Consider the following 27,410-nt stretch of genomic DNA (forward strand, 5'->3'; position numbering starts at 1 on the left):
GTCTACAAAGTGAGTTCCAGCCTCCAAAGCAACAAAGAAACCCTGTCTCGAAAAACCAAAAAATAAAAAAATAAAAAAAAAGAAAGTAGAAACTAGGAAAATGATACAAAGAATCAATGTAACAAAGAGTTGGTTCTTTGAAAAAATCAACAAGTTCTTTGAAAAATCAACAAGATAGACAAACCTTTATCCAAACTTTCCAAATGGCAGAGTATGAACATGCAAATCAACAAAATCAAAAATGAAAAGGGAGACATAACAACAGACAGTGAGGAAATCCAGAGAATCATCAGGTCATATTTTGAAAAGCTATACTCCACAAAATTTGAAAATTTAAAGAAAATGGACAATTTTCTGGATAGATATCACTTACCAAAATTAATCAAGAACAGATAAGCAATTTAAATAGACCTATATCCCCTAAGGAAATAGAAGTAGTCATCAAAAGTCTCCCAAAAAAAAAGTGCAGGGCCAGATGGCTTCAGTGCAGAATTTTACCAGAAATTCAAAGAACAGGTTATAACAATTCTCCTCAAAGTATTCCATGCAATAGAAGCAGAAGAGTCTTTGCCAAACTCTTTTTACCAGGCTTCAATAACCTTGATACCCAAGCCACACAAAGTTACAACTAAGAAAGAGAACTTAATACTCAATAAAATACTGGCAAATTGGATCCAAGAACACATCAGAAAACTCATCCACCATGATCAAATAGGCTTCATTCCAGGGATGAAGGGATGGTTCAACATGAGAAAATCCATCAGTGTAATCCACCATATAAGCAAGCTGAGAAACAAAAATCGCATGATCATCTCACTTGATGCCACCAATGCCCAGCCTTAACATCTTTTGAGTATATGAAGACAAATATAACTTAATAGTTCCAATGTGCACTTCTCACCGTGGTTTTTGGTATCTGCTAGTACTTAAAAGTGTGACTCTACCCTAACTGTTTTGCAGACACATGTTACCTGCTGTTTCCACAATGTAGGTTTCAGTATAGACTGGCAATGCTAATATATATAAAACTTTTATATCTGTTTATAAACTGCAAAAAATCATGTCAACTTCAGAGAATCTATGGAGTCCTCAGACTTGAATCCTCTTCTCACAGGTCAAAAGAAGTCCAGATTTTCTCCACCTGTCTATTCCTAAAGATAGTATCTCTTCCTCTCTCCCTTCTTGGGACTACTCCCCTTCCATAATTACTAGGACTATGGGCCTGAAAGTTCTAAGTAGAGCTTTGTCTTCAACCCATAGACCATCAGTTAGCCTTTGGGTTCTGACATTGTTGATGGGCAGCTGATGCTGGCCATGAACATCTGATTCCCTTTGCCTCCACCTCTGAAGTGCTGGGATCACAGACCAATTATCTGGCCCTATGACTTTCTTTACCTCAAAGCTTAAAGGCAGGGTTGGGACTGGGCACTGGGATAAACAATGAGATGATATCTGAAGTTAAAGGATACATAGTGGAATCCAGCCATGACCGCATTGAATCTGTCTCAAGAGAAACATAGGGCTTGACAGCATTAATTGGGCTTGAGAATAGATGTATACTATGTAGAAAAGCTTCCTTGGCTGGGCCTGTTTTCTCACTTTGGATGCCTGCTTAGTAAGGGTGCTGGATTCTCAACAGAGCATAAAACTGGGTAGAGGGTCATAGGCTTCAAGCATCTGGATCTGGTCAGTCACTCTCCCCCCAGCTACAAGAAAGCCTGTCTCAAAAGGCCAACAAACACTTCCTGTGCAATATTTCATATCTCAGGTATTGTGTGTTCTTTATTTATGAAGGTATCCTAATGAGTGGCTGGTCACTGGAACATTGGTTTCTGGCTGGCTTGAATCTCGTAGATCTACCAACCCCTGCCTTCCTTCTGAGTACTAGGATTGAAGGCAAGAAATACCCAGTCATGTTCTTTGTGGATTTCTTGTTTGTTCATTTGTTTGTGTTTCCTGTGTTATATTTTTTCTTAGTACTGGAAATGAACCTAACATATTCTAAGCATTCATCATACATATATTTCTGGTGCCTTTTATTATTATTGTTATTTTAAATTTAATTTTTATAAGGACTCACTATGTAGTCCTGATTATCCTAGGACTCAGAGAAATTGACCTGCCTCTGATTCACAAGTGCTAGGTCTTAAGGCATTTACCACCTTATCTGGTTTCTAGACTCTGTTTCTTTTCTGTTTTGTTGTTGTTCTTTTTTCAAGACAGTTTTCTTTGTAGCCTTGGAGTCTGTCCTGGAACTCTCTCTGTAGACAAGGATGGCTGCAAACTCAAAGAGATCTGCCTACCTCTTGCCTTCAAAGTGCTGCGATTAAAGGTGTATGCAGCCACCTGGAATTCCTTATCTTAAACAAATGTTTTATAATGTTTGGTAGAGGACTCATTTAATATTTCTTGTTCAAAGAAAACTGCTCTTCCTTCTGCTAGACTGAGTGTGAGGCCAACAAGATGACTCTACCATTGTTGCCACTTAATCTGCAGGCATGGAGTCCTAGGTTCAACTCCTAGGTACCATGTTAAGTTACAAGTTGAGAAGCAACACCACAAACTTGTACACTGCAACAAGTATGTCCTCTCATACACACTAATAAAAAAGCATTTAAAATGAAGAATTCCCTGGATCATCTTGGGCTGAATTACTCTAGTGTCAGTTGCTGGACTGAATCAGGTGGGAAGTCCTGATGGAGCTGAGTGAATCCCAAGGTCTGGACTAGATGGAGACCTGCAACCTAAATTCCACGGAAGAGAACATCTCATCTGAGTGCAGAAGAGATAGATCCCTTGGGATCCTCTGATCTGGGTTTGTAGGGAGCTATGAGATCAGACACTGGTCCAGCTTTCTTTGAAGGTCACATTTAGGGTGTGGAAAATTGCCAGTATGCTTGAAGCACAAGTTACCGAAGAGACATTTTGTACTAATAGGTTATTAATAACTTATCAACACAAAAGAAGTCTTTTAACCCCAGGAAAGACAAAAGTAATGATTCCCCCAGATACAGTTGGATCACTGTTGGTTGGATTTCTTGATAATCAACAAGTCTCATAGCAGCATGGAGATGTCCCTACTATGACAATGATGATATCCTCCATAGAGGTAAGTTCCACTGCTCACATTTTCTAACACCTTCTTAAGGAGCATAGTATCTCAAGCTTATCTTTGGAAATTAGAAGCAGCAACGCATTGGACTTTGAGATAGGGAACAAGAAAAAATTCAGACTTGTAGAGTTATTCATACTTTGCCCACCACAAGCACATCATTGTTTTTTGATTGAATTGAAATTTTGAGAATTATAATCTAGCCAATTATGTGTCTATTGTTAAATATCATACTGGAACTGTTAATGTTTGCAACCATTGTTATGCTATTTGTTTGTTGGAGAACTGTAGTTGAAGTGGTCAATTGTAAGGGTCCCATCAAGACACTATAATCTTCAAAGAATGAAAAGGCAGTGCGTATTTGACATTGTCAGCCTGGATCAGATGTGGGGAACTCTAATGCCAGCTGTTCACTTGCAGCATATTTAAAACATAGTACAATTTGGGTGAGTGTTCCAGGCAGCAAACAGTCTAATCAATCTGATTTCAGGTGTAAAATAAATCTTAGGGTTTAACTACATAGACACTCTTTGGCAAAGTACAGGAGATCATGAGGGTGAGTTCTACAACTAAAAGGCCAAAATCTAACAAAGACCAGCTGTAATGATATATTACTTATGATTTATTAAATCTTCACTGAGAATTCAGAAAAGCAAAGTCATCCTCAAGCTATAGAGATCAGTTAGTGGTGACACATACCTTTAATCCCAGCAGCCAGAAGCTAGGCAGTGGTGGCACACACTTTTAAGCCTAGAACTCAGGATTAAGAGGTAGACACATGTCCATGAGTCCAAGTCCACCCAGATCTACACAAGACTGAATCAGTCTAAAAGAGAATTATAGCTCACACCTTTAGTCCCAGGACTAGAGGAGTACAAAAGGCAGGAGCAAGGATAGTATGGGGCATCCATTCTCCAGACATAATGAGAATAGAGGCGTTGATTCTCCAGCCACACTGAGGAGAGATTATAGTCTGAGGCTTGGTCAAATTTCCTGGAGTCAGGGTTAGCCCATTCAGCCTGAGGTAGGGGTAAGAAGCTATTGGCCACCTGCTTTGCTTTATTATATTCAGCTTGAAGTATGAACCCCAATATCAATCTCCGGGTCTTTTATTAATTTGTGTTACAGTCATCAGGTCATAAAGTACATGTGCTGTTACCTTTATAGATAGGTAATGGTCTAGGGAGAGAAGAATCTGGGAAAATCACTGTAGTAGGTTTGGGTGAAGTCTGCCTCTATAGCAGAATGTAGGTGAGGATAACAAAAGCTTACCAGGTCCTTAATAAAATCCACTCTGGGTTTTCTAGATTGAATGCAGCTATTGATTTGTATCTCCATTAGGAGGCACCAGTGCATGATTAAAATTCCTGGCATTTTTGGGGTGGTTGCTTTGGAGGCTGTCCCAGAACTCACTCAGTAGACCAGGCTGGCCTTGAACTCAGAGAGCTGCCTGCCTCTGCCTCTTGAGTGCTGGGATTAAAGGCATGCACCACCAATGTCCGGCTTCCTGGCTTTCTTGATGCTGTGAATATAAGGACCTCTGTTCTGTGTCCCAAATAATCACTAACCGTGAAAGACACCAGACAGTACCACTCCAGGGTCCTGGGGACCCACTGTATCTTCCCAGCTACCAGAACAACATTTACGAGTCTATGACTGTCTCTCTGATGCCAAATCATCACTTGGAAATGCCTGAGTGACTGACTGTATCTATCTCCTGGCCCCTTTTTGTATTGTTCTCCATGTCAACGTCCTTCTGTGATCTGAATGAACCCTTTGCACACTATTTTCTTTCCAATATATTTAACACTGTGAAGCCAAGTGCAATAGATCCTCATTAAACACTGTGAGGTCATGTGCAATAGATCCTCGTGATGAGACTAAGTTGCCATGACCTGTACAGTTTTAAGATTGACCTGAGTAGGATGATGGAAAATGAAACAGGTATTAAAATGATGGAACCTAGTGACTGTGTGTTCTGATGGAGACACACTAGCAACCTAAAAAGCTCAACACATTTATTATGTGCAATCTGGGATTACACAGTCTACATACACTCCCCACACTAGGCTTGCATTCTCACTACCAGAAGCAACCTTATCCTTCCCACAAACAGGGGCAAAGTCTGGCCTCCTGGTCACAGAAACAAAACCTAAAACATTTCAAACCGAATGGTGTAGCAAAGGAGACTTTCTTGGGCTGCCTTTCTACCTTGAGTATATCTAGCAGCTCAGGACACAGTTGTGTAAATTTGTCTCTAAGTATTGTAAATTAGTCATAGCATTCCAGACGGGCGGGGGTACAGCTCCTGGATCAGTTTTCTCATCTTGGCTGTGTGATGTAGAAGGTTCTTCAGGACAAGCATAGAGATAAAATTATGATAAAAATTGATCTTGGTGCAGCCGGGTGGTGGTGGGGAATGCCTTTAATCCCAGCACTCGGGAGGCAGAGGCAGGTGGATCTCTGTGAGTTCGAGGCTGGGCTGGACCGATAGCCTCCAAAACAATACAGAGAAACCCTGTCTCGTAAAAACCAAAAAAATAAAATAAAACTGATCTTGGTAAGCTGGGAGCACTGGGTCAGGGCAGGCAAGATGGCATTGAAATGAGGATCTGTCAAGTTGCACCTCTCCAATTCTAGAGTTTGCAGGGTACTTGAGATTCTCTCAAGCAGAACCACAAGAAGCTTAGGGCACCAATCACACAGCCCTACACCACTCAGGTCCAGATGTTTAGTGCACTGATATTCTGGCACTGGCTCAGGTAATCCAGGTCTGACTGTGAGAGACAGCAGTCAGTGATTGACAGGGTTACCAAGGGGTTGTTAAGGCACCTAGGGAGAGATCAAGAGTTTAGTTATGCCATATGGTATTGAGGAAGATTGGTGGGATTGAAAACAAGGCAGATGATGCTTTCCCCAAATTTAGTCGACCCCTAGATGGATTCAGATTCATCCTAGCAGTGTTCCGAAGAGTCCCCTTGTGAGTATGATATGTACCACAGTCATGTCCCGGATCCCCAGCTTTAAGCCTAGGATCATATATTTACCATCTACTCAACTCCTTTCACACATGAGCAATTACAGGCATGGTGGTGCCTGTTCATACTTGTCTGGGCACAGAGCTCCTCTGCTGGCTGTCCTATGTCTCCACTACTGCTAGGTTGACAGTGGGCAGACCATCATGACCCCCCTACCCTGTAAAGAAAAGGATGTGTTTGATATGCTCTGGAGGAGCCTCTCCATCCTTCCTTACCTGAACCACTCTTCAAGGCAGCCTGTTAAAAAGTAGATGTCATGTGCATAGAGGTTCTGGAGACAGGGGAGTTTGGAGAACTGAGACAGCAACAGGCATATCCATCCCGGCTCTGCAGAAGCATCAACCCTGAAGGGCCTCTGAATTCTTTCTAGGATGAGGGTGTGAAGATTTCTCATCTGTCCCAGGTAAGGAAAAATGTGTGCCATGTATTGAAGAGACCACTGACTCAACTGCAGCTCCCGGATGCAGTCTACGCCTATGATTTTGAAGAGCTGTGTAGCAGTGAAGACAGGTGGATGGCACATGTGCAGCTTCCTACAGCACAGATGAACGGAAGCTTCTCGCTGCTTGGCCCACTGCAACAAGTAGGTGGCAGATTCATTGAAACTGGCCATCCTGACTTTGAGATCAGTTACTACTGTGAAAGGCTTCTTCTGCCCAGAGTTGGGACACATCTCCACTGACTGCTGCTGCCTCATGGCTTGTAGTGAGCAGTCACCTTCACAGCTTCCAGCATTGAGGCTCAAGAAGTCAAGGTTGACATTTGTCAAATCAAGCATTCTGAGTTTTGACCTGTTGGTAAACAGGAAGAATCCCCAGAAGATGAGACAAGACACCTCTTACAATACACTTCTTGTCTACATAACACGTCAGCTTTCCCTTATAAATCTTTGCTTTGTCCCAGGCCTTCGTACTGAGTGAAAATGGAACTTGGCCAGGGAAGCACCTGTAGCCCAGTCTCACGTCCCTCTACTCTGTTCCCGTTAACCCCAGCCTCTCTCCACTTGGGACTGTGGGCCTGGCAGAGAGAGGACTATTCCTCGGTGGCTACATCTACTCTTGTGTCCTCCACATTTGCCATCCCTTGCCCAGATGGCTGACATCTGCCCAAACCTCTACAGTTCTCTAGCTGATGCTGTAAGAAGCCTCTGGTCTGTCTCTGGCCAAATACTCCTGTCCCCCATCCCCGTCCCCCCCCCCCCCCCGTGCCCCCCTACCCTGTTGTTCCTTCTCTGCACCACAGAGCCTTCCTCCATCGTAACTGGGCCCTGCTTGTTGGGAGCCAGTCTCAGATTGCCACCTAGGACAAACAGAGCTTCTGGCCACAGGACCAAGCTAATTAGATCAGTTATGCAGCCAGTTCCTAGAAACCTTATAGTTGCCCTTAACAAGAAATAATCCTCCCCTATCATGCTCAAACCCAGACGCTAAACATAACCTTTAGGCACAGTTACCAAGGCAACCTTTTTTTGTACCTTTTGCACCCTGTCAGACATGCTCTTTTTGTGGCCTTTTAATATCCTGCCTTTCTTGCAGCTACATGCCGTCTACCCCCAAAAACCTACCCTCTTCAAACCTGCTTCACCAACTATATAGCTAGCTCAGCAAAAAATAAAATTACCACTTGATCAGAATCCTGTCTTGTGGTCTTTTCTCTTGTCTTCTGCCCCAGTATTTTCATTCCTCACAGGTCTCCGCTCCACATTCAGTCCCCGCCTGCCCAGGACACATGCTTACCTGGGATGAACCCTCTCTGTAATCAACACATTTAGTCCATCAAGCACAGCTTTCAGAGTCTCCAGGTGGGAGTCACATCTCAGGTCTCCTGCTGGAAGGCATGGGAAAGGCCAAGCAGGCACCATGGCCCTCAGGATGTTTGTAACTCTGAGACTGAAGGCCTCCTCAAAAATCTTCGGGAACAGCCCCACAGGAAGGTCCTCCAGAGCAGAGATGATCAAGGCCTCCTCCCTCAGCAGCCTCCAAAGAGCCAGTTGCATGAGTGTGGGTTGGTCCCTGGATCCCATTCTGAGGCAATAACTTCAAAAGGAGGTGTCCTGGAAACAGTTGTCGAACTCTCAGTCGGAGAAAAATATTGGGCTGTGATTCTCGTGGCGATTTCTGTTTGTTCTTCTATTCCATTTTTTTTCACATTAATGAAATTTTCCTTAAAATCTATACTGACAGCCGGGCGTTGGTGGCGCATGCCTTTAATCCCAGGACTCGGGAGGCAGAAGCAGACGGATCTCTGTGAGTTCGAGACCAGCCTGGACTACCAAGCGAGTTCCAGGACAGCCTCAAAAGCCACAGAGAAACCCTGTCTCAAAACCTCCCCCAAAAAAATAAAATAAAAGCTATACTGACATTCAAGTGAGAGGTATCGGTAAGAAACCATCCCCTGAGATAGGGACACTGGCCATGACCTCATCTCCAGAAACAGCAGCACTTCCCAAATCATTCATGTCATTCACATAAGTACAAATAGTGAAATCTTACCCAACAATAAAATTTCACGTGCTATACATGTGTCATCAAGAGTGGGCTTGAGTGTCTGGTAACGAAAACTTTTAATAAGAAAGAGCTGAAATAGTTAAAACAGCTCAATGTTTCAAAAAACTCACAAGAACTAGGTAATAGATGTTGAACAATAACTGACCATAAAAATATATCAATTTTTTAAAAGAAATACGCAGTTAGACTTGGATGATTCTATCTTAATCAAGGATGGTCCTAGGTTTTGATTGACCAAGGACAATTTTGTGTTTCGATTAACTCTGGATGATTTCATGTTTTGTATATCTGAGTTTCTGTGCCAAGTAACAATAATGTTATATATTTGGGTTTGTTTGTCACCCCTGAATTCTTAGGACCCTCATCCCAGGGACTCCCATACCTGGCTGGGGTAGGCCATGGCAATGAATGACTCATATGTAACTAACCCCAGAATTTCCTGGAGTTCAAGGTCATCCTGACATTCAGAGTGGGGCTCTTTCTAAACACAGAAACTACAGACTCAAATAATGACTTTGATATTAAAAAAAAACTCACTGGAATTCACAGCAGAATCTGTGAATTCCATCCAGACCAGGCATGGTTATGTCTGAAGCTCTTATCTAAAAAAAAAAAAATCAGCAAACTAAAAGAGATGTAAATGGTCCACTGAGCAGAACCCAAGCCTAGACTCTGCTGGGTGAGATGCAGTATGTTGATGAAGCTAAGGACTTACCTGATGTGAACACTGGCAGCAGGTCTCCACATCCCAGCAGGAATAGGCAGTGACTCCAAGGGACTGCTGGCTCCAAGACCTTGAAGGTTTCTCTGATTACGCTGACCCTGGCACACCTTTCCCAGAACCTCCCTTCTCCTTTTTAGACACTCACCTGCCAGTCAAAGTCTGCAGTCTGACTGAATAATTGAAACTCCACCCAACACTCCCTTTGTGATTTAGATGTTATCCAGGTGCATGAGATCAGATATCAATCCTGGAAAAGAACTTAGACTAGAACAATAGTTACACCCTCACTCATTTTGGTTGGTTGGGACGAAGGACATTTTCTTTTTTTTAAAGATGTATTTATTTATTATGTATACAGTGTTATGCCTGTATGTATGCCTGCACCCCAGAAGAGGGCATCAGATCTCATTACAAATGGTTGTGAGTTGCCATGTGGTTGCTGGGAATTAAACTCAGGATATCTGAAAGAGCAGTCAGTACTCTTAACCACTGAGCCATGTCTCCAGCCCGATGAAGGGCATTTTCCACAATGTCTGGATAATTGTAAGGCTTTAGATATATAAAGATAGCTGGGGATTTGTGGCTCAAGCCTTTAATCCCTGAATTCTGAGTTCAAACCCAGTTTGGTTTACAGAATGAGTTTCAGGATGGTCAGGACTACATCCTCCAGGTAGTGACCGCTTGGACATCATCATGAGAACAAGTCTCAAAACAGGAAGGAAAAAGGCTGGCGTGAGGCCGGGTTAGTACATACAGTTCCTGTGCAGCACGTGTCTGGTCTGTGGGTTGATCCTAAGTACTCCTTAAAACTGGTTGTCCTGGAAGCCTGTATCCCACCAATATGAGGCTTAGTGAATTGAAATTGATGAGATGAATCCTTGCCTGGGTGATGGTGTAGTTCAGGACAACATGAGATCTTGGAAAATGGAAAAAGAAAGAGAGGATGCGGAGGAGCAGAAGAGGGGGGAGAAGAAGGAAGCATGACAGTCTGTGAGACACAAGCATGTAAACCCAGCACTCTGGAGACCAAAGAAGGAAGAAGCTGTCCAGGTCAAGCATGGCTAGAGTTCATCTTGTCCTAAAAAGGCCAGTTGAAGGAGCGGGGGTATTACTCAGCCCTAGAGTGCTTACCTGGCATGTACAAGGTCCTGATTTCAATTTCCAAACCCCATGTGCTCCATAAAGAAATAGAGATATGGCGTTGGTGGTGCACGCCTTTAATCCCAGCACTCGGGAGGCAGAGGCAGGCGGATCTCTGTGAGTTCAAGACCATCCTGGACTACCAAGTGAGTTCCAGGACAGCCTCCAAAACCACAGAGAAACTCTGTCTCGATAAACCAAAATACAAAAAACAAAAAGCAAAAAAAAAAAAAAAAGAAAGAAAGAAAGAAAAGGAGCTGAAAATACAAAGAGGAAAAGGGAAAATCAGAATGAAGAATTCCCTCACAACTCTGTGAGATTACATCCTGGATACGACATTGTAAACTAGGAAATTTGAGTGTTTGTGTTTTGTTGAGATAAGGTCTTCTGTTGACCAGAATGACCATGAAGTCCCAAGGTGGCTGAGGGTGGCCTTGAACTTACCACCTCTTGCCTAACTTGCCAAGTGTTAAGAATAAAAGTTACAGCCAGGCAGTGATGGTGCATGACTCTTTAATCCCACCTCTCTGGAGTACAGGAGGGCAGCTCTCTGAGTTGGGGCCTAGCCTGGTCTGCTGAGTGAGTTCCAAGATAGCCAGGGCTACATAGAGAAATCCTGTCTTGAAAAAAACAACATCAGAATGGAGAATTGTACATCATTCAGCCTGGGTCATGCATTTCTGGGGATCCAACCAAGGCCTCCTGTGTGTTAAGTAAGTGTTCACCCTACTCTGCCACATTCCCAATCTTCAACCCTAGATTCCAATGTTTACCCCTTCTGCTGCTACCCTACAAGAAAATGAGTTTGAAATGACCCATGTAGTCTCTGACTTTGTTGGATTTGAGAAACTTCTATTTGTTTTCTTCTTTTGGGGGGTGTGGGGTGTTGGTTTCAAGACAGGCTTTCTCTGTCGCTTTGGAGGCTGTCCTGGAACCAGCTCTTGTAGACCAGGTTGGTCTCCAACTCACAGAGATCTGCCTGCCTCTGTCTGCCGAGTGTTGAGTGTGCCATCACCACCCGAATTTCTTTTCTTTTTTTTTGGTTTGGTTTGGTTTTTCGAGACAGAGTTTCTCTGTATTGCTTTGGGGCCTGTCCTGGTACTCACTCTGTAGCTGAGGCTGGTCTCTACCTCCCACGTGCTGGGATTAAAGGTGTGTGCCACCACTGCCTAGCTTTGTTTCCTTCTCTTGATTTTGGATACTAGATCTCACCATGTAGCCCAGTCAGCCCACTGCTGAGCTCTAGATGTCCCTGCCTCAGGCTCCATAGTGTTAGTGCTCCCAGCTACATTTCTGCATCTTGAAATCCCGCTGCTGGGCGTTGGTGGCGCACGCCTTTAATCCCAGCACTTGGGAGGCAGAGGCAGGCGGATCTCTGTGAATTCAAGGCCAGCCTGGTCTACAAAGTGAGTTCCAGGACAGCCTCCAAAGCCACAGAGAAACCCTGTCTCGAAAAACCAAATCCCGATGCACTTTGCATAGCCTGTTACTATAAAGCACGTGGGGTGACATAGGCAGAGGGACAAAATGCCAGGCAGACAGAACTTACTGAGAAGTTTTATTAGAAAGGCAGTGAGGGGGAGCAAAGATAAAGAGGCACAGAGGCATGGAGAAAAAGAGACCCAGAGAGGACAGAAAAGGGAGACAGGAAAAGTCCTGTCTGTCCCAGGGGAAAGAGACAGGGAAAGACAGGGAAAACAGAGAGCATTACTGGATAGAGGTCTTTCTTTTCTTTCCTGTCTTTGTTTGTTTGTTTTGTTTTGTTATTTGAGACAGGGTTTCTCTGTGCAGCTTTGGAGCTTCTCTGGGATCTAGCTTTTGTTGACCAGAGTAGTCTCAAATTCACGGAGATCCACCTGCCTCTGCCTACAAGTGCTAGGATTAAAGGCGAGCGCCACCAGCCCATGTTGAGGTCTTTCTTTTAAAGGGGTCCTTTGCACCTGCATACAGACTATGCAACCATAGAACCCTGGACTGCCCAGGGTACTGCCTGAATTCATTCTGCCACGTGACATGGACAGGCCAGCAGAATGGCTGAATCGTTACACCACCATCTTCTGTGATTGCCACACCTAATGCTATTCATAATGTAGAGGAGGCCCCAGCATCCACACTATTCTATTCAATATCTCAGACACAAGCTTGGCTTCCTACTTGGAATCTTTCCCTCCATCCTTAAACCCTTGTTTCACGGTGCAGAGGAACAGCATGCAGACCTTCTGGCATGCTAGGCAGGAGCTCAAATGCCAGGCAGGGCACTGCACACCGCTAATCCCAGCACACGTCAGTCACAGTAGGTAGATCTCCATGTGTTCCAAGTGGCCTTGCTATACATAGTAAGTTCCAGGAGAGCCAGGGAAATATAAAAAATCCCTGTTCAAACAACAACAAAAGACAAAAGCATACCTCCTCAGATAGACAACCACAAAGTCTTCTCTCACTTCTCAGTATCCTCCACCCTTCCTGTGCCTGTAGCAAGAGGCAATGACTTCATCCATTGATGCACGGCCCAGGAGCAGTGCTATGCACCTGGAGGCCCCTCCCTCGGAATGGGCAAGGACTCTCTAGAAGTCTTCTTACTGAACTGGCTGTCCTGCCCTTTGACCCCATTCTCACTAAGACAGGTTCTCCTGCAACCCACGCTTCCCTGGACCTTCCAGTTCTGCGCCAGCTAAAACTGAACACCAGATCCAATTGCCTTCACCTTACAAGCCTAAACAACCACACTTATCTCAAATCCAAATGTCAGCATTTTTATTTTCATTTTTCTGTCTCTTGCCCTAAAAGAAAATGACAGTGGTTTTAAGCCAGAGAGCATAAAAGAATGCTCACAGTGTCACCTGGGCAACTGTCATCCCTGGATATTGGCTGAGGATGGACTGGCTTCCTTTGGGGTCATTGAGTTAACACATTTGGAACTGATGGTCAGATACTGAAGCCAGAAAGTGAGTGCAGCCTCCATCCCTTGGATGACTTCAGTGACCAGTGACCTCTGTGAGACTCTGAGACTGCTAAGGACCATTTGAGTCAAGGGTCCCCTAACATCCACCGCCTTCTAATCCCAGGAACTGAGAGATCATATTTTTCTGTCTCCACCATGCTCATCCACATGGAGTACCAGGTGATCCGTGGAACTGATGGCATCAAATGTCATTAAGTGATGATTGCTAGGGATGCACTAAGTCCAGGAACTCATTAATGACCCATGAGCATTCTATGAGCATTGACTGAGGATTGTTAACCTGTGGCCACAGCATCCAGAGTGGTGGCTGGGACAGACTTTGTCTACTCTTGGTCTTAGACAGAAAAGTAATTTTGTGGAATCCTGGGATGGCTCAGTGGGTGAGGATTTGCCATGTAAGATCAGAGACCTTAGTGTGGTTCCCATGTATTCCTGTGGAAGGAGAAAACTGACCCTTGAGAGTCATCCTCTAAGGCCAGGAATATTGGCAAGTGCCTTTAATCCTAGCACTGTGGAGGCCAGCCCGGTCTACATAGTGAGTTCCAAAGAAAACCATCCTCTGACTCACATGAAACCACTGCACACAAGAGCCATCTGTGGGGACACCAGGCCTTGAGCAGAGACCCACTTACCCATTGGCCTGGGAGTGGGCAGCTGTAAGACAATATTTACTACAAACATGTTTACTAAAAACAATACAATGCCCTGGGCAACAAGTTCCTGAAAAGGGCTGGCCCACAGGAACCACCCTGACCTCGACCTTGTCCAAAGACTAAAGCCTCTTCTGACACACCCAACTCAGTTTCTGGTGTCAGAGCAGAACCAGCCAGGGGTAGAGAGAGAGCAGAAGCTTTTCTGGAGAGAGGCCTTTCTTGGGAAGTTTTCTTGAGCCTTTTTGGGGCCTGCTTAAAGTTTTCTTTACATCGTTGAACGAGTCTCTGTGTTGTCAATCCCCGACACCCTCCGCACATTCTTGGACACAGGCTGCTCCCCGGACGTGGCACCACCTAGGATTCCATGTGGATGAGCAGAGTGGAAATTCAGCAAACTGATCCCTCACCCCTTGGGATTAGAAATGTGGTAATTTATGACCCCCTGAAAGGAACACAGCCCACCCTTAGTCAATCAATGTCCCAGGACAACAGTAGCCCAAGGTGGCTCTCAGAACATTCTTTTCTTTCTCCAAATGTAAACCATTAAACATTTGAGTGAAGTACACAAAGAAAATAAAAACATGACATACAGTGGTGGTGGTGTTGGTGCATGTCTTTAATCCCAGCAGGGGCAGGTGGATCTCTGTGAGTTCTAGGCCAGCTTACTCCACAAAGCAAGTTCCAAGACAGACAAATGAAAGACCCTGCAGTCTTTCTCTCAGAACACTCCCCTCAAAGACCACCAGGGAACCAAAGATTATTGCAAAATGCAAGAGGATTTTTATTAAGCAGGCTCACCGGGGTTCAGCAGCGTTGGGAAGGAGTGAACCCCAAGCAGAAATTACAAGTTTTTAATGCCTGAAACTGCAAATGGGGGGTACAAGGGGAGTTTGGTAATCGGTGCCAGACCTTCATGCAAACACACACGCTTGTGGCTAACTGGCTTGTTATCTGTCTTAGGCAATGTCTGTGCCCTGGCTGAACTTTGTGACCGGCCTGGAACCTTGAGGTCTTGGAAATGTTTTGAGGACTGAGTTTTGGGAAATGTTTATCTTTAGGTGCAGCTGCTCACATTCACAGATAGGACAGCTTAGTAATTTTCAAACTGTTAGGGACTCTTAACTGTTAGGGCTCTTTACAACAAAGCTATACAGAGAAACCCTGCCTCAAGAAACAAAATCAAAACAAAACAAAAGAGCCTAAGTTGAAATATGGATTTGAGATGAGTATGAATTTCAGGGTTGGAGGAACAGGATCAATTGTTTGAAGCCAGCTGGGGCAGGATTGGGATGATCAGGCCAATATGGATCACATATGACCCTGTCTTTGTCAGATTGGCTTGAAAAAGTAGAACAGCAGTTTCTGGATGAAGACAAGATAGATCTTAGGCCAGTAAGAACCCATATTAGGCTCTGCAGAGATTGCTCAGTGGTTGAGAGCGTTGGTGTTCTTCCAGAGGATCTAGGTTCAATTCTCAGCACACACATGGCAGCTCACACCTGTTTATAACTCCTGATCCAAGGGATCTGACACCCTTACACAGACAAAAGTACACATAAAATGAAAAAGAAAAACAAAAAAATAAAAAGTGCATCTTGCATAGGGCTTCCAGGTGTAGCGTGCAGCAATGGCTGAGGGAGCCTTTACCCCTTCCCACCAGCATGGGAGGGAGAAGAGTCCACTCTGTATTGCAGGGTGAAGGATACTAAGAAGTAAAGTGAGCGCTGTGGCTGTCTCTCTGGGGAAGTGGATGCTCTGTTTTATTGGTTTGTTTTTCTAGGTGGGAGGTGTTTGTTTGTTTGCTTATGAGAGATAGGGACTGTGTACACACTCTGTCCATGCTGGGGCTCACACAGACAAGATGGCCTTGGACACCTGGAGATCTACCTCCTGTGCCTGTGGCACGCTGGGATTAAACACTTCTGCAGCCAGGCATTGGTGGTGAACACCTTTAATCCCACAACACAGGAAAAAGAGGCAGGCAGATCTCTGTGAGCTCGAGGCCAGCCTGGTCTACAGAGCGAGTTCCAGGAGAGCCTCCAAGCAATACAGAGAAACCCTGTCTCTAAAAACAAACAGAAAGTTTCCGCCTAGCACACCAGAAGCCCTTGATGCTGTGCTTAGCACCATGTAACCCGAATCATGAAATCACCATGTCCCGGACATCAGAATGTCCTGTAGCTGGGCTCCAGCGATTTCACTTCAGACTTCTGGAAAACACTACATGTTCCTGGCTAAACGACGAATTTCACAAAACTTCACATCTACACAGTGGGACCACATCTAAAGACAAAAGGAAACCAAAAGCTAAATCATTCCTGAGTGTTCAGAGTTTTCAGGCATTGTGAACACTGACTGTTCTTCCAATGGATCGCCATTCCAGTCACAGAATTCACGTAGCTCCAGCTCCAGACACCCGGGATGAAAGCAATGATACTCCAAAAACAAAATCAAAATTAAAATTGGTGGGGGATTGAGACAGGATTTCTCTGTGTAACAGCCCTGGCTCTCCTGGATCTCCCTCCTTAGACCAGGCTGTTCTCAAACCCACAGAGATATGACTGCTCCTGCCTCCCAAGGTCTGAGATTAAAGGCATGTGCCACCAAAGCCTAGCTATGTTTTCTTAATTTTTAAGATTCTTTGTAGTTTTAAATTATGGACATGTGTGTGTGTATCTGAAAATAAAGGTGTGCACATGAGTGTAGGTGCCTTGGTAGACTACTTGCCTCACATGCAGGAAGCCCTGGCCCTGACTTGCAGCAGAAAGCACTGTATGAACTGTGTAGTGGGGAAATCTCCGCTCTCAGGAACTAAGGCAGGAGGATCAGAAGTTCAAGGTCCTCTTGGACAGCACAGTGAGGTTGAGATCAGCCTAGGAAACACTAGACTCCTGCTCAAATCAGGAGCTCTGGAGAGAAGGCTGTGTGATTAAGAGCACTGGCTGCTCTTGCAGAGAGAGTACCCAGGGTCAGCACCAACACCCACATGGTGGCTCACAACCTTCTGCAATTCCACTCAGTTCCAGGGGTATTGACACTGCATTGTGGGCATCTCTGGCCCTGCACACATGTGGTAGTCAGGCATACATGGAGACAGACAGCCACGCACACATGATGAAACTAATGTTTTTTAAGATTTATCCATTTATTAATTATATACACAGCATTCTGCCTCCATGTATGTCTGCACACCAGAAGAGGGCACCAGATCTCATTATAGATGGCTGTGGGCCACCATGTGGCTGCTGAGACTTGGACTCAGGGCCTCTAGAAGAGCAATCAGTGCTCTTAACCTCGGAACCATCTCCCCAGCTGAAACTAATTTTTTTTCCAAGACAGGGTTTCTCTGTTGCTTTGGGGGCTATCCTGGAACCAGCTCTTGTAGACCAGGCTGGCCTCGAACTCACAGAGATCCACCTGCCTCTGCCTCCCAAGTGCTGGGATTAAAGGCATGCACCACCACCACCCAGCAAAACTAAATATTTTAAAAAGGAAAATTAAAGATGTTTATGAGACAGATTTCACGTAACCCTGATGCTTTCATAAGGAAAGAAGTGTTGTCTTTTTGTGAAGAGGGCTGTCCATCTAAAGCCCCATGTTCCCCTCCTGGCTCTATTTCAAACTCATGACCTCTTTGTTCCTTAACTGCTGTTACCTGCACATATGTAATGTGTATACATATTTATTCTGAAGCATAGCCTGCTCCACCAGTATACATGTGTGTTTGCAAGGCCGACCAGTTTACAGTGAGCAAACAATCAGTGTGTCCTTGCCTAGGGAAGACTAAGTCTCCATTCTCAATATTCCTTAGTGATTTGTACAGGGTGGAGGCCTTCTGGTTATTCCTGTGGCGACTTTGGCATGACCACTGTTGTTCCTCGGCTCATCTTTAGGTAACCATGTTTGTGAGAAGTAATGCTGTAACTGCTGACATTTTCAGAAGACAGTCTCACAATTAATTTCCTGATCTCAGGCTCTCACAGTCCTTTTGCCCCATTTTCTGCAATTCTTCCTGAGCCCTAGTGCTGGAGTGAATTTCAGATTGTGGTGCCCAAGTTGGGAAGATCCCCAGAGACCACAAGGGAGACAGACCCACCATACTGCAAAAGCAAGGTTTTATTGTTCATCCAACCAAGACAGGGAACAATTAGGAGAATTCCTCAAAGTCATATTTTGGCACAAAATAGTTGTGTACCAATTATTCTCATTGGTCAGTTCTGAGAGGGAACATTCTGTGCTTTCTATGGCATAGTCTTGTTGCTTGCAGGTTGCCTGTTGTACAACGATACCAATAGTTTTCAGAAACTGTATCCTGGAGACTACAGGGGAGGTTTTGGTCCACTATGGAGTTTCTTTTATGGCCAAACAGTTCTCAGAAACCAAGTATCTAGGAGGCTGGGGTTGGGGGTGGGGAGTCTGGAGTTTGGTGTTCAGTTTTGGCCCTAGGCTCTGGGAGGCCAGAGGATCTGGAGTTTCCTTGTGTCAGAGGCCTACATGTCTTTTCTGTGGCCTGTCATGGCTGCTAAATCAAGGGTTGAGTGAGGGTCTGGTCCCTTCAGGATGTATCCACTAGGTCTCAAGTAAATAATAATGCATTTTAAATAATTAGAAGCTAGGTGTTGGTAAAGCATGGCTTCAATCCCAGCACAAGGGAGGCAGAGGCAGGCCTAGTTTACGGAGCAAGTTCTTAGACAGGTTCCAAAGCTACACAGAGAGACCCTGTCAGGAAAGAAATGAAACAAAAAGAAATATGTTTTAAAAGGATGTCAGTTGCTCACAGCAGGTCCTTATGCCTCTTATTGGGCTCTGTCAGTGCTGACACAACATAATTACATCAAATGTCAAATGAAGTATCAAGAGCCTTTGTAACTGGGATGTGCCTGAAGGGTGCCTATCCTGGGTACCATCACATTTCTCAGCTTGGCTTCTGTTGAAAGTGTACGTTTTGACCTGGTGGAGGTGCACACCTTTAATCCTAGAACTGGGGGAGGCAGAAGTAGGAGGATCTCTGTGACTTTGAGGCTGGTCTGGTTTACACAGTGAGTTCCAGGGCAGCCAGGACTGTTTCATAGAGAAACTCTGTCTGGAAAAACCTAAATAAATAAATAAATAAATAAATAAAAGTATATATTTTAACTATCTTCTATAATCAGTTATGTTTTATCGCAGTCAGCACATAACCACAATGGCATTTAGCAGACAACTTTGGGCTTTTTAAAACCTATTTTATTCTTTTTGTTTTGTACGTGTTGGTGTGTATGTGAGAGCTGGGTGAGTGGGGTAAGTGTTGAGGTTGTCACCTGTCCTGGCTGGAATGTTCTCCACTGACGACCTAATGGAGTTCCTGACTGGATGTGAAGATGCTGTCTGTATTGACTCCCAGATGCCACTGCTGTCCATTGGTTACCTGAGATGAAGTTTCATTCAGTAGTTTAGGCTAGACTCCATCTGATGGCAGTCTTCTTCAGCCTCCTTATTTCTGGGACAAGCTCCAGCCACCATTCTGACCAGCTTCCACATATTTTCACACTTATTTATTTCTATTTGGGAGGATTTGTCCGGGACACATGTTGAGGTGGAGAACAACCAGGGGCAACTTTCTCTCCCATATGGAGGTTCTGTTAACTGAACTTAGGTAGTAAGTCTTAAGATAAACACCATTGTCAGTGGTGTCCTTTCACTACACAGGCCCCTTGGTAAATGAAAAACATGTTTTCTTCTCTTTTTTTCTTTTTTTTTGGTTTTTTGTTTTTCTTTTTCTTTTTCTTTAATTTTCAGACAGTCTCACCATAAAGCATGAAGTTCTCCACTGTCTAGAATTGTCTTTGAACACCTGGCTGGACTCAAGACACAGGGATCTTTCAGCTTCTGTCTCCCCGGTGTTGGAATGAAAGGTGTGATCCACCACACCCTGCCCCCACCCAGGGTCAGTTTCCTCTTCTCCATTCAGTCTGGATCTTTATCTAACAGTCTGCCCCCTGGGGAGCTAAGGGTGGCCTGTCCCTCAAGTCATTGTTGTTTGTTTTTACTTAAGTCTAGAAAAAGACAATTTCCATTACCTCAGGCTGTCCTGAACTTTCGGGTAGCTGAGCATGACCTTGAACTGTTCCTTCCCCAGTCTCCTCCCATCTGTCTTCTCAGACCTGCCACAGTAGATGACAGAGAAAGCAGCTCAGCCTGGAACTCCAGAACACACTCGGTTATGACACTAAGAATTTCACCTTATTGTCTTACTTTTTGTCTATTATAAAACACATAAATCTTGAGCTGACTCTTACTTAGAACAATGTGGGCACCTGAATGAAAGATGAAGCAGGATTGTGGAGATTCCACAAGATCATCCGCAAGGTAAGAGTCCTTCCCAGAAGTCATTTGTGAGCCAAGAGCATAAGGAAGTAAATAAATGAATGATTCTGAAAAGCAAATGAAGTCAGTGTTGTGAAGGGGATCTGTGCATGGACTCCTGATACTCATCTTAGGGTCTGGATTGTCTTTGTTTCTCCTTGGAGCTTTGGTTCAAAGTGCATTGAGAAAGAAGTTCCATAGAAGATTAAATGAATACAGCAAAATCATCCAGTCAGATGGCAACTTTTGTTGGTGGTGCAGCTGCTCAGGGGTGAGAGGAGAAAGTTCTGTAAAAGTGACATTGGAGCCAGAGAAGACACTCGGAGCTTCGGAGCCTGTCACCACTGTCCAGATCAGGTAAGTCCTTTACCTCCATCAGGACACCCGAACTGCTTCAGAGACATTTTAGACCTAAGACAGCATGGGGCATCCTGCAGTCTGTCCCTTCATGGACAGACAGAAGACACCGGGCTTCAAAACCCAGGTCCGCTTTCTTCTCCAGTGTCCTCCGTGTCTGCTTGGTGTTATTTCGGCTGTTGAGATGAGACGGGTGGGGAGGAAGGCTTCACTGTGCTGCACAGAGTCTCCTAGATCTGGCCAGGATGCTATACTGGGTTGGGGATCAAGATCCTCTTGCCTCAGCCTCCTGAGTGCTGGGATGGCCTGCAGGCTCCACCGTGTTCTGGTTCATATCAAGTAATTGTCTTGCATGTGCTTCTTTTGAGATGAGGCCTCATTCTGTAAACCATGATCTTTTTAATTCATGGCATGGCTTCTGCTTCAGCCGCCCCACATCGGGGATTCCTGTGGGAACATAATCCGTGTCTTCATTTAATCATTGCTGGGTGCACATAAAAACTTGTTTCTTTGCTTTTTGAAATAGTCTGGTTCTGTAGTCCATGTTAGACTCAAACCTGCAGGAATTCACCGGCCTGGTCCTCCTGAGTGTGGAGATCAAACCCTAAATGTATTTTAGTATTCCCCTTAGTTTTTGGACACAAGGTAACAATGCAGAATATATTAGCCTAGAGATCATATGTGACACAGGATGACTTTGAACTGTCTTGCAGCCTCCACTTTCCAATTATGATCACGGAATAAAATGAGCTTCCAGCTAGTAGCAGGGACAAGTGCCTTTAATCCCAGCATATTAAGAGGAAGAGGCAGAGGCAGGAGGATCTCCATGAGTTTAAGGTCAGCCTGCTCCACAGTGCTAGTTCCAGGACAGTCAAGGCTATACAAAGAAATCCTTCATCAAGAAAAAAAAAACAGATATTTGTTTTTAAAATTTTAGAATTTTATTTGGGATAGAATTTTGTTAGGTCATGAACTCTCGTAACTCAGACTGACTTTGAACTGGTAATCTTCCTTAATGCACCTCATGCGATATGGGACATAGGTCACAGATCTGTTTCTTCATATCTAGTTCTAAAAGTTTCATTTTTGAGATGTAATCTCAGATAGGCCAAGATGCCTTTGAATGTGTTTTCTTTCAAGTGCAGTTCGCTAATGTTCAGTTTCTAGGTGTTTTCAGGTTAAATCCAGTGTTAGAACAGAACCCAGAGACCCCTGCATTCCAGGCAAGCACTCTTGAGTAACTCAGCTACATGTTATGAACCAGGTTTTAAAATTCTCTCCATGACTGGAGAGATGACAAAGCTGATAATACGCCACTCTGGCTGTTCTTCTGTAACCTGGGTTCCATTCCCAGGACCCACATCAGAGATCACAGGCATTTGTAAGGTATCTAAAGCCATCTGCTGAGGATGGCACTTCAAACAAATAATGCACATGGATACATGCAGTTCCAAAAGCCATACTGCGAAATCAATATTTTTTAAAATCCAAGTAAAATAACTTCAATAGGCTGGCTGGTATAAATTTTATTTGGATGGTATTCTTGATTTAGTTAGGTTTCTTGTTTGCTTGGTTTTTTAGAGACTGGGTTTCTCAGTTGCCCTGGCTTTCCTGGAACTCACACTGTAGACTAGGCTGGCCTTGACCTCACAGAGATCTGCCTGCATTTGCCTCCTGAATGCTGGTATTAAAGGCCATCACCACCACCGACGAGTGATTTACCTGTTTTTTTGTTTTGTTTTGTTTTGTTTTTTTTGTTTTTTCGAGACAGGGTTTCTCTGTGGCTTTGGAGGCTGTCCTGAAACTCACTCTGTAGACCAGGCTGGTCTCGAACTCACAGTGATCCACCTGCCTCTGCCTCCTGAGTGCTGGGATTAAAGGCGTGCGCCACCAACGCCCAGCCTTAACTGGGTTTTTAATGAGAGATGACTGATAAACTGTAATTTATGTTTTAGGTTGTTCAGTTCATTGAGGGATTTTGAGACAAGATTTCACAGCTGGGCTAGTTTCATACTTCTGGCTTTCTAGCTCCACAATGCTGTTTTCAGTTAACGGTCTCTTGGTTTTTCCAGGTAGGATTTCTCTGTGTAAATCCTGGATGTCAATCTATAGACCATGCTAGCCTTGAACTCACTGAGATCTGCCTGCCTCTGCCTTCCAAGAGCTGGGATTAAAGTTGTGTGCCAACACCTCCCTTGTGGCCTCATGGTTTTCTGTGTTTGTAATCCCAGGAATATACTTCATGAATTTGTGCTTTAATTGAAATAGAAAGCTGGACATTGGTGACACATGCCTTTAATCCCAGCACTCGGGAGGCAGAAGCAGGCCGATCTCTGTGAGTTCCAGGCCAGCCTGGTCCACAGAGCAAGTTCCAGTACAGCCTCCAAAACAATACAGAGAAATCCTGTCTCAAAAAAAACAAAAAAAAAAGGAGAGAGAAATTTATTTTGTTTTGAGACAGGGTTTCTCGGTTTAGCCCTGGCAATCTTAGAACTGGCTCAGCAAACCAGGCTGGTCTGCCTCTCTGTCTCAAGGCTGGGATTAAAGGCATGTGCCACCACCACCCAGTTAATTGAAGGAATTTGTCTCAGTATCTTGAAAACAAGCCAGGAGATGGTTTTCAGAAGACACCGTGATTCTTGGGACAGTGCCTGTTAGAAAACGGTGGCTTCTTCCTTGTCAATTTGACAAGTTCACACTTCAAGCTGACATTACCAGAAGCCAGGAATCCTAGCACTAGAGATGTGAGGAAACAAATTCTGTGTTCTAAGACAGCCTGGCATCTATGAGTGACTTTCTCTCTGTAAAATAAAACGGAATGATTGAGTTGAATACAGTTCATTGGTAGAGCACTGGTCTACAATGGTCTAGCATCTGATCACAGCCCAGTACCAAACAACCTCAGTCAAAACCAAGGGAACTCATCAATACAATTGTTTTTGAAACCTTTATTGCTTGCCTGGTCTCAAAGGCAAAGTATGAACTAGATTGCAGGGAATCATCCTGCATCTGCCTCCAAAGTAATGAAATTTTAGGCTCTTGCCAACCAGACTGACTTTCATGTAGGACTTGAAAGGGAAATGCTTGAATGACAACACGCTGAGCAATAAGGTCACATCAGATTGGTTAGTGTACAATGCTGGGATCTTAGGGTGAGTTGAGTCCAGCCTGGACTACATAGCCAGCTGTAGGCAACAGAGTGAAACCCGTCTCAACAAAAGCAAGTTGATACAAAGACAGAACCTTCTAACAGCCCTCCAAACACACAGCTAGTGCACTCTACTACAGAGTAGTATGGCATAGCTAGGTGCCACAAACCAGGCTCTAAATCTTTGAAAATTAAAGCAAGCACACATTTCACAGATTCTCCAGGCAAAATCGGTTAGTTGAAAGCAGAATATGGGTAGGATGGGCACATAACATTCCCATTGTCCCTAAGAGGTGGTTAGTGTCCTTTTTGCCAGAAGGAATGGAGCTCAGATTTTCCCTTCCTGGATTCATCCTTCCAAAGGGTATGGGATTCAGAGTGAAATGACTGTGATGAGTAATCCCAAGGCTCTAAGGCCAGAGTGATGACAGATGTTCACTGAGGGGGAGAAAGCTTCCTAAGAAAGACTCTGACAATATGTTTTCTCCCAAATTCTCCCCAGCTGGGATCATCTCCCTAAACTCAGAATGAGTTTCCAGGACCCTCTCACACTCCTGCAGCTGGCAGCACAGAGCCTGGTAAAGAACGAAACCTTGGCCAAGTCTGCTCTGCAGGACCTGCCAAATGATCTCTTTCCCCCACTGTTCAAGGAGGCCAACACTCAGAGAAAAGCAAGTTTGATTAAGGTCCTGGTGGAACAGTGGCCCTACCCTAACCTTCCTGTTGGGTTGCTCACGAGCAACCCCACCTTGGAGACCCACCAGGCTATGTTGGATGGGGTAGACACATGGCTGAGACGAAAGTTTTGCCCCAGGTAAGCAATAACCATTTAATGCCAAACGGCACACCCTGGGGTATATGGAAGGAACTTCTGGGTTCAGTGAGTATGGGACCAAAGGTGGACCATACACATTTGCAGCTGTTGAGCCCACATAGCAAGCATCAATTAAGTATGAGATGCCTCTTGGAGTCGATGTAGTCAAAGGAGAATGACCCTGTCCCTGTGTCTCCCAGGTAATAGAAATAAGAGCTGAGAGAACTCCAGAGCTACTAAATGGAGGGAAACAGGACAGATGTAGCAGGTGTGGCTAAGGCTAAGAGTTATAGCATGGCCATCTTGAGGTTCTGTGTTGGAGACCCAGCACTGAAAACCACCAATATGAAGAAGACAGAGCAGAGTGGGGGAGGGGGACTCCATCAGAGATCAGAGATGGAGAAAACAGTTTTGGGTTCAATTTACCTTCTGTCACTTCACTTTTATCCACAGAGGGCAGAAGCTTCAAGTGGTTGACTTGAGGAATGTCCAAGGAAAGAATTACTGCTCTACATCCACACTGAAGCATCGTTTGGAGGTCGTCACTGAACTTCAGCTCCCCGAGGACGAATACCAGACACAGTTGTTGCAGTGGATAGAGAAGAGAAAGGCTTACCTGCAGCTGTGCTGTGTGAAGCTGACAATTGGGACATTATCATTCCACAGTGTCAGGAGCGTCTTACAATTTTTACAGCCAGAATTCATCGAGGAGTTGGAATTGAATACAGTGTGGAGTCTCTCCACACTGGCAAAGTTTGTACCTTACATCAGAAAGATGAGGAGTCTTAACAAAGTGCTGCTAGTACGTGTCTTCCAAAGAAGGACTTCTCCTGACACAGAGGAGAAGCATGTCTCCAAGGTCATTTCTCTCTTTTCCAAACTCAGCCTTCTGAAGGATCTCACCATAGAGGATGTCTACTTCCTCAATGACCACGTGGCACAGTTGCTTAGGTAAGAAAGATGGAGAGCAGTTTCTGCTACTAGGGAAAACCGTTCTTTTCTACATGAGAGTAGTGGGCACCTAGACTCTGCAGAGCACTGTGCATTTCACAATGAATATGTAAGGGTGATCTTATCCCATGTGAACTGATTCAAGGGTACTCATGACCATGCATAAAGCTGAACAATGAAGTGGCATGGGCTGTCTGGACAGAACCACCATGGTAGGACAATCCTGTGGGTTAGGTCTGATGAGTGTGGGTTGCAATTCCCTCCAGAGCAATCCTGTCTGATCTAATGAGGAGGAACAGGACAAAGAAGAGGGCATGCACAGGGAGGGGAGGACTCGTTTCCCAGGTGAACCCTGTGTTTAGATCTGGGAGAACCCATCCCAGTCTGCCCCTAATTCCCAAACAGTGTAAGCCTCTATTGAGAGCAGGAGTGGACTAAGTGGACAGGAACTGGAAAAGCTGAGGTTGAGTCAGAGTCAGTGCTGAAGAGTGAACAGGTGTAGACATTGTGACAAGGAGTCGATGATTCTTCAGGAGGCAACCTGACTTGTGGCCATGTGGGTCCCTTCTTTCTCTTCCTGTGGGCCCTGTAGCCTAATGGTATCCATAGCAACTGTGGGTGTCTGCTTACCACTGAAGAACAGGAAAGGTAGCTGTGGAATGCGCCATCCCACCCTGAAGGTGATGCCCCAGGATGAAAGGGGTGTGACCTGAGTAAGTGGAATCCAATGGGCAAGACTGCGCTCATTGCAATCCCATGGCCACACTCACCCTGGCTATGTGGTCCCCTCTACCTCTACCATAAACTCACCAGTATGTTTCAAACGGTCTCTCCTTAGGTGCCTGACGACCCACTTGGAGTGCCTGACCATCTCTCTCTGCAAGTTCTCACAGTCAGACTTGGATTCCTTTGCCCAGTGGAATCACTCCAGACTTAAACACCTGCAGTTGAGAGGCCTCATTTTAAGTGATTTGGATTTCACGCCTCTCAGAATTTTCTTAGAGAGTGTCGCAGACACCCTGCAAACCCTGAAAATAAAAGACTGTGGGATGAAGGATGCTGACCTCAGGGTCCTTCTTCCTGCCCTGAGCCAACTCTCCCAGCTCACCACCATCAATCTCATTGACAATGACTTCTCCACAGACGCGCTGAGAGAGCTTTTGCACCACACTGCCAACCTCAGACAGCTGACTAAGGAGCTGTACCCAGCTCCTAAGGAGGTCTATGATGACTATGGCTATATCCAAGTAGAAGAATTTTCCCAACGTTGTGCTGAGCTCAAGGACACACTCTTCTCTATAAGGCAGTTCAAGGCACTCCGCTTTGGGAGCACTGCCTGCTATGACTGTGGCCAACGTTATATGCATGAACTGGAGACCACGCTTTGTGAGTGCCCACTCTAAGTTCCCTCTGGGTAATAAGACATGAATGCATAAGACGGGCCTCTCATCCAGAGGACTCCAGAACACATGGTTTTGAACATTGCTCAGCACGATGGAAACAACCACGTGCAGTGAGCACAGAACAAGGAGGCTGACATTGCTGAGCACTCTGGCATAGTCAGGATGCATGTCTTGTGGAGAGAGGAAGAAGTCCTCCATTTCCAAATGGAGCTCCTTTCGGGAATGCCCCTGCAGGGCCTTTCTCCAGCAGACAAAG

The 27,410-nt window shown here is 44.8% G+C and overlaps 2 protein-coding genes across 2 annotated transcripts; one reads left to right on the forward strand and one right to left on the reverse strand.

Moving 5' to 3' along the window:
- Nucleotides 1-3,956: 3,956 nt before the first annotated feature.
- LOC101827736 (oogenesin-3-like) lies at nt 3,957-8,173 on the reverse strand. The gene is given in 8 exon segments (XM_040734911.1): nt 3,957-3,976; nt 5,281-5,398; nt 5,400-5,493; nt 5,658-5,850; nt 5,853-5,944; nt 6,366-6,941; nt 7,726-7,728; nt 7,887-8,173. Coding segments are annotated over 8 exon segments (1,383 nt in total).
- Nucleotides 8,174-24,513: 16,340 nt separating this feature from the next.
- Nucleotides 24,514-27,154, forward strand: LOC121135766 (preferentially expressed antigen in melanoma-like protein 7). Its single transcript, XM_040734912.1, has 3 exons — nt 24,514-24,800; nt 25,254-25,751; nt 26,590-27,154. Exons 1-3 carry the CDS (start codon nt 24,514-24,516, stop codon nt 27,152-27,154), a joined length of 1,350 nt encoding a protein of 449 aa, XP_040590846.1.
- Nucleotides 27,155-27,410: the final 256 nt, after the last annotated feature.

The sequence above is a fragment of the Mesocricetus auratus genome, unplaced genomic scaffold (genome assembly GCF_017639785.1).
Source record: "Mesocricetus auratus isolate SY011 unplaced genomic scaffold, BCM_Maur_2.0 Super-Scaffold_100042, whole genome shotgun sequence".
NCBI classification, from domain to species: Eukaryota; Metazoa; Chordata; class Mammalia; order Rodentia; family Cricetidae; genus Mesocricetus; species Mesocricetus auratus.

Coding starts and splice junctions, on each gene's coding strand:
- LOC121135766 (XM_040734912.1), top strand. CDS start 24,514: ATGAGTTTCCAGGACCCTCTCACACTCCTGCAGCTGGCAGCACAGAGC. Junction 24,801..25,253: donor AGACGAAAGTTTTGCCCCAG/GTAAGCAATAAC, acceptor TTTTATCCACAG/AGGGCAGAAGCTTCAAGTGG. Junction 25,752..26,589: donor CACGTGGCACAGTTGCTTAG/GTAAGAAAGATG, acceptor GTCTCTCCTTAG/GTGCCTGACGACCCACTTGG.